The sequence below is a fragment of the Solanum tuberosum genome, unplaced genomic scaffold (genome assembly GCF_000226075.1).
Source record: "Solanum tuberosum cultivar DM 1-3 516 R44 unplaced genomic scaffold, SolTub_3.0 scf00309, whole genome shotgun sequence".
Taxonomy (NCBI): domain Eukaryota; kingdom Viridiplantae; phylum Streptophyta; class Magnoliopsida; order Solanales; family Solanaceae; genus Solanum; species Solanum tuberosum.
This window is the reverse complement of record NW_006239232.1, coordinates 467,648-481,497: the sequence shown is the minus strand read 5'-3', so window position 1 is coordinate 481,497 and position 13,850 is coordinate 467,648. Positions and strand designations below refer to the sequence as shown.

At 32.9% G+C, this 13,850-nt stretch overlaps 1 protein-coding gene across 3 annotated transcripts; it reads right to left on the bottom strand.

Annotated features, from left to right (window-relative positions):
• Nucleotides 1–1,867: 1,867 nt before the first annotated feature.
• On the bottom strand, nucleotides 1,868–8,974 carry LOC102590048 (cyclin-T1-3-like). Of its 3 annotated transcripts, XR_001475095.1 has the most exons (8): nucleotides 8,752–8,974; nucleotides 7,270–7,906; nucleotides 7,000–7,081; nucleotides 6,753–6,887; nucleotides 6,462–6,637; nucleotides 3,605–6,156; nucleotides 3,186–3,331; nucleotides 1,868–2,225 (listed from the first exon to the last, which is right to left on the bottom strand). XR_001475095.1 is itself a non-coding variant. In XM_006359842.2 (7 exons), the coding sequence occupies exons 2-7, from the start codon at nucleotides 7,899–7,901 to the stop codon at nucleotides 2,194–2,196; spliced, it is 1,203 nt and encodes a 400-aa protein (XP_006359904.1). In that variant the 5' UTR covers nucleotides 7,902–7,906; nucleotides 8,752–8,974; the 3' UTR covers nucleotides 1,868–2,193. The 3 variants fall into 3 exon arrangements, 1 of the variants encoding a protein (XP_006359904.1); XR_001475094.1 differs by having other exon boundaries at nucleotides 3,186–6,156; XM_006359842.2 differs by lacking the exon at nucleotides 3,605–6,156.
• Between the last annotated feature and the right edge of the window lie 4,876 nt (nucleotides 8,975–13,850).

Below are 13,850 nucleotides of genomic sequence, written 5' to 3'. Positions count from 1 at the left end.
ATAAATATATTGGACATTAGTAGTGATCTTATTGGAACATTGGTAGTCATTCCTAGACTCTTCTATAGTATAGTAATTGGGAAAAGTCCCAATCTTAAATATTATATATTATATTTGGGCATAAACTCCCTTTTATTATATAATAGAATAGAAAAATATAGAGCATCAAATGAGACTAAAATTAGAAAAAATATAAAAATTGAAAGTAGAAACGAATTGACTGATTATTGTTGTCAAGCTCACCAAAGGGCAAAGAGGTGTCACTTTCTTTAGGACGGTGCAAAAATCGAATCGATCAATAAATTAAATCGAAAAAAATGTTATTGGGTTATTACTATTGAGTTAACAGGTTTTTAATTGTTTTATAAGAAAAAATTATTGGGTTATCGATTGGTATCGGTTTTAGTATTGGGTTATTGGTAAATCGATAACCCATCAAGACGATAGCAATTTATTACTATACCCTACATAAATATTAAATATTAATAATTTAACATAACTAATATTAAATCAGTACTCTACACTACGGTCTACACACTTCACACGTCACAGTACTCTTACTTTACATTAGAAATTCCATATTATGTTTTGGTTGTAACTTGTAATTGTAACATTCGTACATCTACTCTTATTGATGCAATTTCTCATTATATTTCTTGTTTCACTATATCAAAGCATTTACAACTGATTTGTTTGTCTCATTGTATAGCGTCAAATTGTTGAGAAGTGAGAAATCATATATTTATTTATGAGCATTTTCTTACTCGGTAAACCGAACCGTTAATGACCAAAAATCGATAAAGAAGATTTTATTAGTTTGTTATTGGTTAAGCATATTTAAAAATAAAAAAATGATAAACCAAACTGATAATACATAAAACCGAACCATCGATGCACACCCCTTTCCTTCTTTGTTGATACATAAATTCAATATTTAAAACTATTAAAAGATATTTTAATAAATTTATTTGTTATTGTACAATAGATACAGACAAAACCAAAAATAAATATGTTATTAATTCACATTTACAATCTACTCAAACGTTATATCCACAAATAACGGAATATAGTACAGTACAACTAAGGGTGTTCATAGTTTGATTTGGATCGGTTATCTGTTAAAATCAAAACCAAACCAATTTAGTCGATTATTAAATTTCTAAAAAACCAAACCAAATGAAAAAAATAACCATCGATTTGGTTTGATTTTTTTAATTATTTCAGTTCGAAAGTAATAAATTTGTTGAGGGCATATGTATCTCGATAGACATAGACACCTAATACATGAAAAAACCATCGGAAAGCTATTGTGGATTCAATTAAACAATACTAGAGTTATTATCACACGAACAAAGAGTTTCAACTTAGAGAAAGTGTGATTATATAATGTGAGGTATGGTAGGTAAAAACTAAAGTAATGAATTTTGATGGACTTGCTCTTAGAATTTTAATAGTTGGGCTAAAATTTAATTGTTGGCTTTAAATAATGACCTAAAGTTGAAGACTTAAGTCCATTAAAATTTAACAAAATATTTATATTTTACTTATGAATAATTATAAAATATAAACTTATTCCTGTCTAATAAAACACTATTGGATCAAGTGAGAATAGAATTGGCTGGGTCATAGAGCCGTGGAAACGCTTGTTTTTCCCACCTTAGCTCCATGAAAGACTGTTTTACTGCTGAAACACACAAGAATTGAAATCTTAAATCAAAACAGTATCAACAGCAAACAGCCAGTACTAACAAGAAGTACTGAATTCTCTTTCATACAGGCCCTGAAAGGAGAAGGAAGGCTGGAATGCCAACGGGCTTCAAGTTGACCAAAAAACTCAAACTAACAGTAATTACATGAGATTGTGCTCTTCATTCTAAAACAAGAATACCATTAAAGGCCGAGGTTCCAATAATTAATGAACACTTTAACAGTGAAAAAAGAAACAATTTACAGAGCATGAATTTCTTTAACTATTTGATCAATTAGATGAACAGGCACAGACAGAGGCACTCCTCCACAGATAATTTCAAACTAAAAATTTCCAAAATGAACCTATATACTGAATTGATCCCCAAATTAATACTATGCATGATGGTAGAATCTACAAATACATCTACCAAGCCAAGACTGAAAAAATGTTGATATCGTCTTTTTTGAGTTGCTCATGTTACTGCTCTCTCTCATAATCATCTCCTAAAAGAGCTCCATCAACTGTTGTGCAACATCTGCAATAAAAAACATATATATGGTGAATCGGACAAGCTAGTGAAGCATTTTGAAGGGAGATTCAGCACATACAATACAAATTCCTTATATATTAACAGAAGAAATCTTGGGGCTGACATTGTTGCCAATCAAAAGATTCATGATGACATTCAGAATCAGTTTCTGTTTTATCTCAAGTCAAGTCTAGCTCTCCATTTGAAGAGCCACAAAAACTAGATGAAAACTAGAACTGGTCCAATTCCATCCTGTGTTGGGCATGATTGTCAGTTTCAATAGAAGGTAAAATCTGGGATTTCGTAGCAACTATATAGCGAAAGTGGACAAAACATGGTGCTCCTTCATAGTGGGGTTAAAACCTCAGAAGGAGAACACAAATATATGTAGAAAACAGTGGTAGAATGTGCAATTTAAAATGCCAAAAAATTTGACTTTAAGCATTGAGTAAAAAATGTTTAACAATTTCAAGACACTTATCTTTATATTAACCATTAGTTCATAACCTAATAACCTAAAAAGATCAGAGTCTGGTGTACTCCCAAACCAATCATCATCATGATCTTAATCTTAGCTTGAATCTATCTCCTAATGAATATTAAACATCGCCTAATTGAAGTCAAAACCGGAGAGACTACAATCCAAAAGGATTTGTCCTACTATGATTCAGAAAAGGAAACTGGAGGTCTCAAGTGGTTTGGGCTTGGGACTTCCATGTTGGAGGTCTCAAGTTCGAAACCCCTTGCTTTCGCCTTCTGGGTCGAGCTTGTCGCACCGGGCATGCCTAGTGCAGGTTACCTCTCCTATGTGGTTTGCGAGCTATTGCATAGGAGCGGGGGTTTTACCCTGTGTGCATCCAAAGGGTAGCGGCCACGGGTTTCCCTTGTCATAAAAAAAAATAAAAAAAAATACATGCAGCCAATACCTAGCAATTACTTTATGTTCTGTGATGTATAAATGTATACCTCTAAGTACATTTGGCGGTGTTTGAAACTCTTTCCAGACAGAATGATGTGAAGCAAAATCCATGTTCAGAAATTTTGATGCAAGATATGCAGCCCCAGCAGCAATCTGGTAAGGCTTGAACTGCAGCCAGAGTGAACTTCGGAGCCTGCAAAAGGAAATCGTCTAAGAATAGGAGATACTAATGCTTCACAAAATTTACTTCCCTGAAGACTAAATGGATAGGCAACATCTGCAGCAACACCATATCACTTGTTAGCCATATTTCAAGAACAGCATGGGATCCAAAACTTTTCAAAAAGGTACATTGGCCAATAAACAGTAACAAGAATACAAGTTTAATACATTTACGGATCCATTAACAATTGTTTTGAGTCATGTGGAAAAGCCAAAAGAGCAAGCCGAGGCAACTTTCTCTTACCAACTACGAAAGCAGCAACCGAGTTCTTCTGCACAGTGTTGAGAGAGAATGAAATATATAACAAACATGTTGTACCCATCTAGAGAGCACCAACTCCTAGTCCCAGCTCCGCTGCAGCAGCATAACCCCAAAATATATGCACCTCATATACCAAAATAGATAGACAGAAGAAGCAACAACTGTTGCGTTCCTTTTTCACTATGATCCACAGATAAATGACAATGGAACTTGTGGACTTGCCAGCTTTGGCCCTCACTTCTAGTTTCACTCGTACTGTAGTACATATAAATAATTTCCTACCATATCTACCATGAATGAACTAACAAAATTGCCCAGAAAAGAGACCCCACCATTCCTTGACCAAAAGTTGGTCCTAAAAACCTAAACAGAACACCGACAATTAAGGCTAACCACTGCTCGATGTTAGGAAGACACTAACATGTAGAAAACTAGTGCCCAGTACAACTACAATATTTACCAATTAAGACATTTTTCCCAAGTAAACTTCTCTGGCTACGTGGCATTCTACAATATTTGGAAAATATGCTACCCAATCCACTAACCAAGCCAAAAGGAGAAGACAGCGCAAGGAGTGAAGGCTTCTCATCGGGAGTAACACTATAACATATGTGTGTGTGCACCTTATCCATATAGTTTTTTTATGAAGTATGTGCGCGCGCGCGTGTGTATATATATATAGGGAGGGGGGCGTATATAGATTTGTATATGGTCTCTGAAACTACTAGTTTCAGAAGAGCTTTATAAGAATAAATATATTGAATTTCTTTGACTTAATTGAGTGAACAAACTTTCACCCACAAAGATTGATAAGCATAAAAAATGTTTTCAAGCCACTATGGTGCTCACACTTCAAAAAATAATAGATAGGTACATATATAGATAGTAAAGAGGTTCAAAATATTTAATGAGTAAATTTTACACATTAGAGCTCCACCTCACCATAGCAATTTTCTCTATGCATTACAAGGCCTTGCCATAAGAACCTTAAGAGAATGCCTCTGCTCTGAACAACAAACTTGAAACCAAGAAAAAAAAGTAATATAATATATATATAAATATCAATATACATTCTATAAGTAATATAATGACTTCTTTGTTATGTGTGGGTATATATAATAAAATAAAACTTGGGACATTGATTTTAGGTTACCAAATAGTTGAGTAAAAAGTGCAGTAATCCTTTCATTACCCCAAAAACTACTTTGACCTCAGCAACTCTGTCATCCCATCTATGCCAGTGCAAGTATACTTTTTTTTTTTTGAGAATTAAAATGCTGTAGAAGGGATTCGAGCGAGTGCAAGTATACTTGATTATAGTAGGACTTCCAATTTAGAGTTCCATCAAGCAACCAGAAGAGATAAAACACTAGCATTTAACACCACTAATCGACTCCCTGGTCCGAATCATTGCCACTTAAGTGCAGTATCCTAGCACAGAGACAAACTACCAATATCGGGCGCTAGCCATACAGCAGCAAGGCAATGAAAGAGGAGGGAGATTAGGTCCTCCAATATGTGCTCCGTCGAAACGAACCAAGCTTGTCCATCGGAGTTGGTCACGTGTCCAAATGGAAAATAATGGATAGGCTAATGTCTTTTCAGAGATCAAGAAGAACAGAACCAGGGAAAGGACAGAAATCAAGCCTCATTATTCAATTGACGCTTATTGTAAGGGAATAGAGCAGCGCCTACTCAGATGCAGGTGTAAATGTTAATACATCTGTCAGTTGGACGATGAATTATCCTACCAGACGAACTCGAAAAGCTGGATTCAGCATGTGATTAGTAGCTGAAGGAGAGAAGATCAAGATGATCAAGAAGAGAAGTAGGAAAAAGTTCTGGTAATTTCTTCTTCTTTTTTTCAAAAAGGAGAGATTGGGAGCACCGAATGGAATCTGGGAACCAAAACAGCAAGCCCCAGACCATGGCACATTTCATTAATAGAGGTAGGGAAAGAAGAAATGGTACCAGAACTACAAATTACAGAAGCACGATAATCTTTCCAAATTATCAACCCAGAAAACAATAGTCTACTCAGACCTACTCGGCCACAAAGGTTACTATACCTTCAGGATGTTACTCTTTATTATACCATGCTTAAGGAATAGTTTCTTTGCTCCAACAAGAAGAGTACTTCTAAAGCCTGTATTGACCAGTTCCAAAACCTGGACTAACCCATACCCCACCATTGAGGTGTCGAGAAAACACCACCAACCCTTAAAGAGTTCCCGGTCCAAATCACTAGCATCCTACGCGGACAACCTGTGGAATAGGCTACATGAAGAGAAAAAGTGCATGAGGACTCCACATCATTTGAACATGAAAAACATAAAGTATCATATAGCAAACTTCTGGAGCATCTTTGACATTCTTCTAGGTCAATGGCCATATTACTAAGATGTCAGCATGGAAAAGCATCCACAAGAAATGGCTAGTTTTAACTTCAGACTGTAAAACAAAACATTTGATGTACAGCATATCAACCGCCAGCAAATATCATACAGGAGAGCAAGCTAATCCTTCTATAGACCCTGCAATTATATGGCAATCCAAAAGATCAATATCACAGGCCAGAGTAGCTAGAGCAGTCAAGGGAGAGAAAAAACCATATTTACACGAGTTACAAGCAGTTGTAGGCCTAAAATGAGTAGTAAGTTGGATGAGAACTTGTCATCCAGATACCACGAAATATTGAATCCCTTTAGATCATTTTGGTTGTGAATCTACGACCTCTGGAAAAGAAGCTATAATACCAAAATAAAATGCAAGGCTCCAACAGAAATCAACTTTGATTCCCGAGGCACATTATCAGTCATATAGAGGTTAACTAACTTACCCTTCACTGACAAGATGTAGTGCCAGATTCACCAACACTGTTTCAGAGAGCCCTAATTTTTCAAGGGTGGATGTAAGAGATTCATATGGATGTTGCACAGTCAGTTCAAAATTTAGAGTGGTCAATAACATCTGTTCAGCCTCAGTAATGCGTTCACGGTACTGCTCAAACCAGTCCTGCAGAAAAACACCATTTAAATGGATTAGAAGTATGCTCAGAGCTTCACAATCTTGCCAAATGAAGAATATTTGGATGATCAATAATGCACAAAGACAAAGGATAAATCCTAACCACGGGTAGAAAATATGATAGAACTGCAAGATCCTGCTTGTGGAAAATTTCACATGAGGCCTTCAGAACATTGTTGAGAGGCCTTGCAGTCTCTTCTGACTTCGCCGCAAGAAAGAGAGCAGCAGTAGCAATCAACTGCATACATAAAAAAAAATACTAACAATTAGCCAAGCATTGAACATAATGAAGCAGAAAGTTAGAGGACCAAAAATATAGCAGATTTTAGCGCATAAAACAATCCACTTACAAATCTGTCATGACATGCATGTGATTGCCTCACAAAGAAGCGGTGACACAGAACCATGGCAGTTCCTATAGTGGTTTGTGGCCTGCAAGCAGGTACAAACAAACATTAGTTCCATCGGATAATAAATTCATAGGAACAAGTAACTTATGCTAGCAATCCTCCAGAGAAAACTAGGAAAAGACAAGTCCCAAAAGCTTAAGAGCCTGTTTGAAGTAAAGTTTTCGAACTTGTGTAAGATACAATGGATTTAAGCCCCAAACGGAAACTTACAGGTCCAAGCGAATTCCAAGGTTCTGAAGGAAAGCACAATATGAGTATCGCAAATGTGCTTCATGCATTGCATCAATACCATCTTTCCTGGATGGAGAGCATTTCTCAATTTCCTCTTTGGACATAAAGATATTATCAGTTTCGGTATCTTCAAGCCATGAGCGGTCGCGCTTAGAACATGTGGGTGCGCTTGCATCAGAACGAGGTCTAGCAGTAGTGGTAGTAGTGGCAGAATTATTGTTACGGGTTGGATAGGCGTCATCATACGCTCTGGAATTCCTTAAAGGAACATTATAGCATGTGCGTTGTTGCTTTGAAGGAACATCTTTACATGCATTGGGTGCTTGAGAGTACCTGCCAGTGCTTTCCCAACCAGAAGTTGAGCACTTCCGCCTCTTCGAAGAAGGTTCAGCCTCAGGCTTTATGAGATTATCATAACTGTAGCTATACTCGCTAAAATTTCTACCCACGTCATGGGAACTATTAGAGTTGAAAAGATGGGTATCAACAGTGTTATAATTGTTGTAAGCAGAGGAATGGACCATTCCTCTACTCTGGTTTCTGCCATAAAAAGACCTGGAGTCTCCACGAAAAGGGCCACCTTGTGAATAGTAAGTCTGGGCGAGAGCCATGATTCCTGTTCAGTTCAAAAATAAATATCAGTACAAACTAAATTGCATCAATTTCTCCAAACAAAGAAACAGACTTCAATCTGGTATTCTCAGTGCACTAACATGAAGTCCTACTCTCTTAAAGCATAAAAGATACAAGAAAGACTGAAACTTCCATACTAAAATTACAGTTTTTTTCAAACAAAACCAAAATATAGTAGAGCAAATCAAATTAAGTCCTTTCTGCAGAGCCAGTTCCATCTACAATCCATTAACTGACACAAAGCCAAGTTCATCATCCTGCAGACATGATCGCTGAATCTTCGTATCCTAACTAAAACTAGACTCACATAGAACTACAATACGAGGTAAGCTCAAATTAATTTTCATAAATACCATGAAACTGACACCAATGGTTTTATTTCTATAATCTCATGAGACAACAATCAATCATCTTAATTTATTTGCAGGAAAAAAAACACCTCACTCCACATCAAATTTAGTTTATAATTCACAAAAAAAAAAAAAACCACCAATCTATCCAAACAAGTACCCCTGAATACTCTGAATAAAATCCCAAAAAACTTCAAGTTCCAATTTTCCCAAAATAACTCACCAAGCCGCAAAAATTACTCAAATTCATAAACTTAAGGATATTATCATCATCCAAAAGAAAAGTCGGATTAGCTCATTTACATATATTAGAAATACCAAAACTATCAAATGAAGTACCAATCTTGCAAGAAAAAAAAAGCCTCGTCAAAGCTACGTATCACATAGATCCTCAAGAATCACAAAATTTAAAGGTATGATTATCAATCAAACGATAAACTAAAGTAGATAAAGATCTAAGTGGAAGAAAGGGTAATACCTGAATATCGCAAGAAAAAAGAGATCGAAAAACTCCGTTTTGGATCGGAAGAATCGGCGAATTTCACAAAGTAATTAAGAGATGATGGAAGAAAGTTACCGGTGATTGCTTGAGATTAGGGTTTGGAGAATTGGTGAAGATGGAAAACAAAGAGAATGAGAGAGAAGAGAGAATAATTGGGTAATTTATTTGGAATTTGGGAAGGAAAGCGGTTATTGTGTTATCTCGAACTACTCGGTTTTTCTTTAATCACTTTTTCAGTCCATACGTATATCCGATTAATTCAAATTCATGTTACATAAGTCATAAGCGTTATTAGCAAAAATTATTTTCTATCAAAGATATTTTAATATTCAACACTAAAATTTAAAATCTTAAATTAAGGATGAAACAGTCATATTCCCGCAGTTCCGCACGATATCTCTTGATAGTCAATGTATATATCTTGATGACCTTTGAAATATTTCCTTGTTAATTTTGTTTATTTATCTCTCACTCGAGATTTGATATAAATTTGTGTATTGTAATACCTATTTTTTTGAAAATAATGCTTTCAATAAGATTTTTATTCATTTTCATAAATTTAATAATAAAAATATATCTAATTAAAAGTGAAGAATCTGAATCATTTCACCACAATTCATCTTGATAACTGTTAATTATATTATGTGAGTTTAGCTATTAGCCTACATAATTGAAATGAACGAACTACAAGTATCTTTTTATTTAAAATGATTTTTTTTTAATTCTATACAAATTTGTCATTCTATATTTCTATTTAGGAAAAAAAATTATAATATAGTTAGGTAAAATCTTCTCTAGCACCCCTACTTTGATAGTTTAATTATGTTTTAATCTTTAAGTAAAGGTATACCTAACCTAGTGAGAAGACTTGTGTTTTCTTTATTCTTCATTTGAATGATAAAATTATGAATAAATTAAAAGAAACAAAAACAAATTATAAGATTTAAACACTATCTTATTCGGATACAAATAATTATGATAATATCAACAAAGTTATTCCTATTTGTTATTAGCAAACATATGAATCTTTAATTCATATTATAGATTTCTGTTAAAAAAATTAATTATTATTTTTTTGATAAATTCTCTCTGGCACTCATAATTTGATTCTTTCCTAATATTTAAAAGAATACCTAACCTAATTGGCCTTCAGTCAACTCTGTTTTTTCTTTACTGATGAAAATGGCAAGACTATGAACAAATAAAAAAGTTATGAGATTTAAACTCTTATATTATTTGAGTATAAATGTGTGTGCTATAATATAAATAAGATTTCATTTTTTATAATCTAATTTCTTGTTAAATATTCTCTAATCCTCCGATCCCACTCTGATTCTCTCTTAATCTTTAAAGATATACCCAATCTAATTGGTCTTCACTCAACCTTTTTTTTTACATTGAAAATGACAAGTGATTAAATACAAGCCTTTTAATATGATTTTCTACCTTGTTTGTGTATGATAATATCAATGTTTACAATTAACTAGTAAAGATATGAATCTTTTACATTATAGATATATGTTCTATAATCTAATTTCCATTTACATTTTTTTGGGATAATTAAAGTCCAATATATCTGAGTGATCTTGTTTACAAAATAGCCAACAAATGTATAAATTTTGTATATTTGAGCTATTATGGTAATTAAGTTTGGTCGAAGGGACAAAAAAAAGAAAGCAGCCCAATAAGATACACTCATACAAGTTTTGGCCCATTAGTTTGGATAATTATTGATTGGGCCTAGTTGGGTACTTGTATAACAAGGATGAGCAAACAAACAAGGGCTGAAAGGCAAAAGCTAAGGGGAAGTTGCCAATACACTATTCGTCCATCTAGTTTATCAAAAATGGCTAAAGTATCCACTACAATTCTCAAGTCGAAATGGAGCTCAAGTTGTGTTTGATTATAGAATGTACATGAAAGGCGTAGAGTAGTGTATACACTACCTAAGATTGATGCGTATAATTGAATTATAGGACATTGTTTATATGGTTAACCTAGTAGGAACATTATCAAAAGTGTCTGATTGAAACACTTTATTGGGAGTTGAGATGTTTAATTAAAAATGAGTTAGTTTGAATGTCAAAATGAAATATCTTTGATAAGTTTAAGAGGCTGATTGTGTATTAAGATTAATTGTATATAGAGGGGGGGGGGGGGGGGATGGGAACTGCATTAAAGCTGGTTAATTAAGTTGTGGTGAAGTTGATATAGGGAGAAGAATATAAGGAAGAAGCTAAGTGAATAAATTGGAGAGACAAAAAGAGAGATTTAGTTGAGAAATTTAATTGAATTGAAGGAGGGAACAGTACTATAGATAAGTTGTAAATAGAGGGGGGAAAAGTACAGAAAAGGGAAAATTGGAGTAAATATTGCAATCAGTGTGGAATGCTTATTATTCCATCCATTCACTTCTACTTGTCATTTATTCCTAAAATAGACTTTCATTTTTACTTGTCACTTTTGACATATAAAAAAAACAATACTCCCTCCGTTTCAAAAAGATTGATCTGGTTTGACTTGTCACAAAGTTTAAGAAATTAAAGAAGACTTTTGAATCTTGTGGTCCTAAATTAAAGTTATGTCAAATGTACAAAATTGCCCTTAATCTTGTGGTCTTAAACATGCCACGTGGAAAGCAAAAAGTAAAATGTTACCAAAAAAGGAAAGATGTCATTTTTTTGAAACTGACTAAAAAGGAAAGAAGGTCATTCTTTGTGAAACGGAGGGAGTAATTCTTTTCCATATTTTACCATCAACATTAAATAATTTATTTTCCAAATCATTTTCCAACATTTAATAAGAGATACTCCTCCGTCCAACAATAGTTGTCCACTATACTATTTTGGAATGTCCAACAATACTTGTCCACTTTGTGAAATCAATTGACAATTTAACACTTAATTCCTAATTTACCCTTATCATTAATTATAGTCATATCTCTATTACATCTTTCAAGACATTATATTTATTACTCCCTCCATTCCACATTAATTGAATTTTTGAGGCATTTTCCATTTTTCAAATTAACTTAATTGTTCAGCTCTAAAGATTACTTTTAGAGTGTTCTTCCAATTTTACCCTTTATTTGATTTTTCAATGTGATGACTTTAATAAATTTGACAATAATTAATAAGGGTAAAAATGGAAAACTATATTTAATTTATGCCTTAATCTACTTTTCTTAAAGGGTGTGACCTCAAAAATTCAATTAACATGAAATGGATGAAGTACTATATATTCAAAGGGTAATATAATAAAAGAGAAGTGCTAATGGCCAGAGTAAACGGATGGAGTATTTACTCTTTGTGGTCCCAAATAAGCATAATTAAGGCATGAAATTTGGAGCCAATAAACTTTAATTTTCAAAAACTTGTACACTACTCTCAGATCTAATTAAACCTTCTTGGCTTTTCCGTACCACGAAACCAATACTCATTAATTATTTATTAATTTCGATGTATTTAAGGTAATTGATTGAGATTAATTACCGATTAATTAATATTTCTCCCTATAGGTGCTTCAAATTTATAACAACTCTTCGTGATTACGAATGACTACTCATAGTGATAGGCAGAAAATGCATGTCTCAATAATTAATGTTTGATATTAGAGTATATGCTTTGACTTTTAAGTTTTCAAATATGGAACAAAAGAGATATTTCCACCATCTATCTTTATTTGTTCGGTATATTAAAAATAGTTATTTTATTTTATCATTTTGTGTCTATTTTATTTTTCTTGTTAAATACTACTCCCTCCGTTCTTTTTTATATGTCATCCCTTTCTATAAATAGTTGATCCATAATACTTGTCATTTTATAAAATCAATGCATAAATTACCATATTGGTCATTTTTTACCCTTGTAAGTTATTAGCCTTGAAAATATAAATTTGACCAACTTAGAAAAACTAAGTAAATGATTCATGTTCATTGGTTAAATTAATTAATTAATCAAGATAAATTAATTTATATTCATGATTGAAAACTTGAGTTCCAAAAAAAAAAAGAGTAGAAGGATAAAGTTAAATCATTCTTTAATGCAAGTGCAAAGTAAAAATGTGACATATAAAAAGAAACGGAGGGAGTACTATTCACTCGCCCACATTTAAATGACCTATATTCAATAATGGTGACATAGTAAAATTATCATTATTTCTCAAGGATGATGTTAAGTCAAATATGACTAAGTAAAGATGGACGAAGGGAAGTATATATGCTCAAAAGTTGTAGTGGAGTATGTAGCAAGATTTTTAGGTTTGTTTTACTAAATTATTTTTATTATTTATGCTCGATTGAAGTTTGACTATCATTATTTTATATAATTATTTAATGTTAAAGGTAAAATGAAAAATCTATTTTAACGTAAGAATCAAATGGAACGGAGGGAAAAATATGTATCAATGCATATAATTAAACAGTGTTTTGGAAGTTGCAATTAATCATTTTATTAATGAGATTGCTTCATTAAGCATGTGACACTGTTGAGTTTTCCCCTTCAATCAAGACTAGATTTATAGTACTACTTTCTTAATCACAAAATTAGGGATTAATTAATGAGATTAAATTAATTAGTTTTCAGAACTTGTTTTCGTCTTTATATGCTTAATTCGGAACTGGTCTTCATCGGATACCAATAATCTAAATCTAAATCAGCAATTGATCAGAAAAAAGAAAATAAACTGAAAAACAACTAGAGAACAACCCATAACATAAATTTTACTAAGTATATATTTTAATACTATACATAAAGATATATATATATTAAACGAAATGTCATTATTTGACAAAAGCTATCTATTGACGTGTTGGTTCACTGGCTGATTTTGTTGTTTGAAGTAGATCTCTTCTAACTTAAAAATAGTTTAAACCAATGAGTCAAGGATATAACCTATTTAAATGTACGATAATATATTTTTCCTTCTATAAATACTGATATCATTTTTTAAAAATTCTACATACGCTACTGTGTGTATCTTAGTTATTAATGTTATATATGGAACATATGAACATTTTCATAATGGGTTGCAAGTAGCTTTTGTGAAAAAATCTGATCATCCAATCAAATTTTTTT

What these genes read in the sequence shown, in the direction of transcription:
- LOC102590048 (XM_006359842.2), bottom strand. Translation starts at nt 7,901, where the DNA reads ATGGCTCTCGCCCAGACTTACTATTCACAAGGTGGCCCTTTTCGTGGA. An exon ending in TATCATATTTTCTACCCGTG is followed by an intron (nt 6,638 to 6,752) that starts GTTAGGATTTAT and finishes GTTTTTCTGCAG; the next exon opens with GACTGGTTTGAGCAGTACCG. An exon ending in ACCGCCAAATGTACTTAGAG is followed by an intron (nt 2,226 to 3,185) that starts GTATACATTTAT and finishes TTTTTATTGCAG; the next exon opens with ATGTTGCACAACAGTTGATG.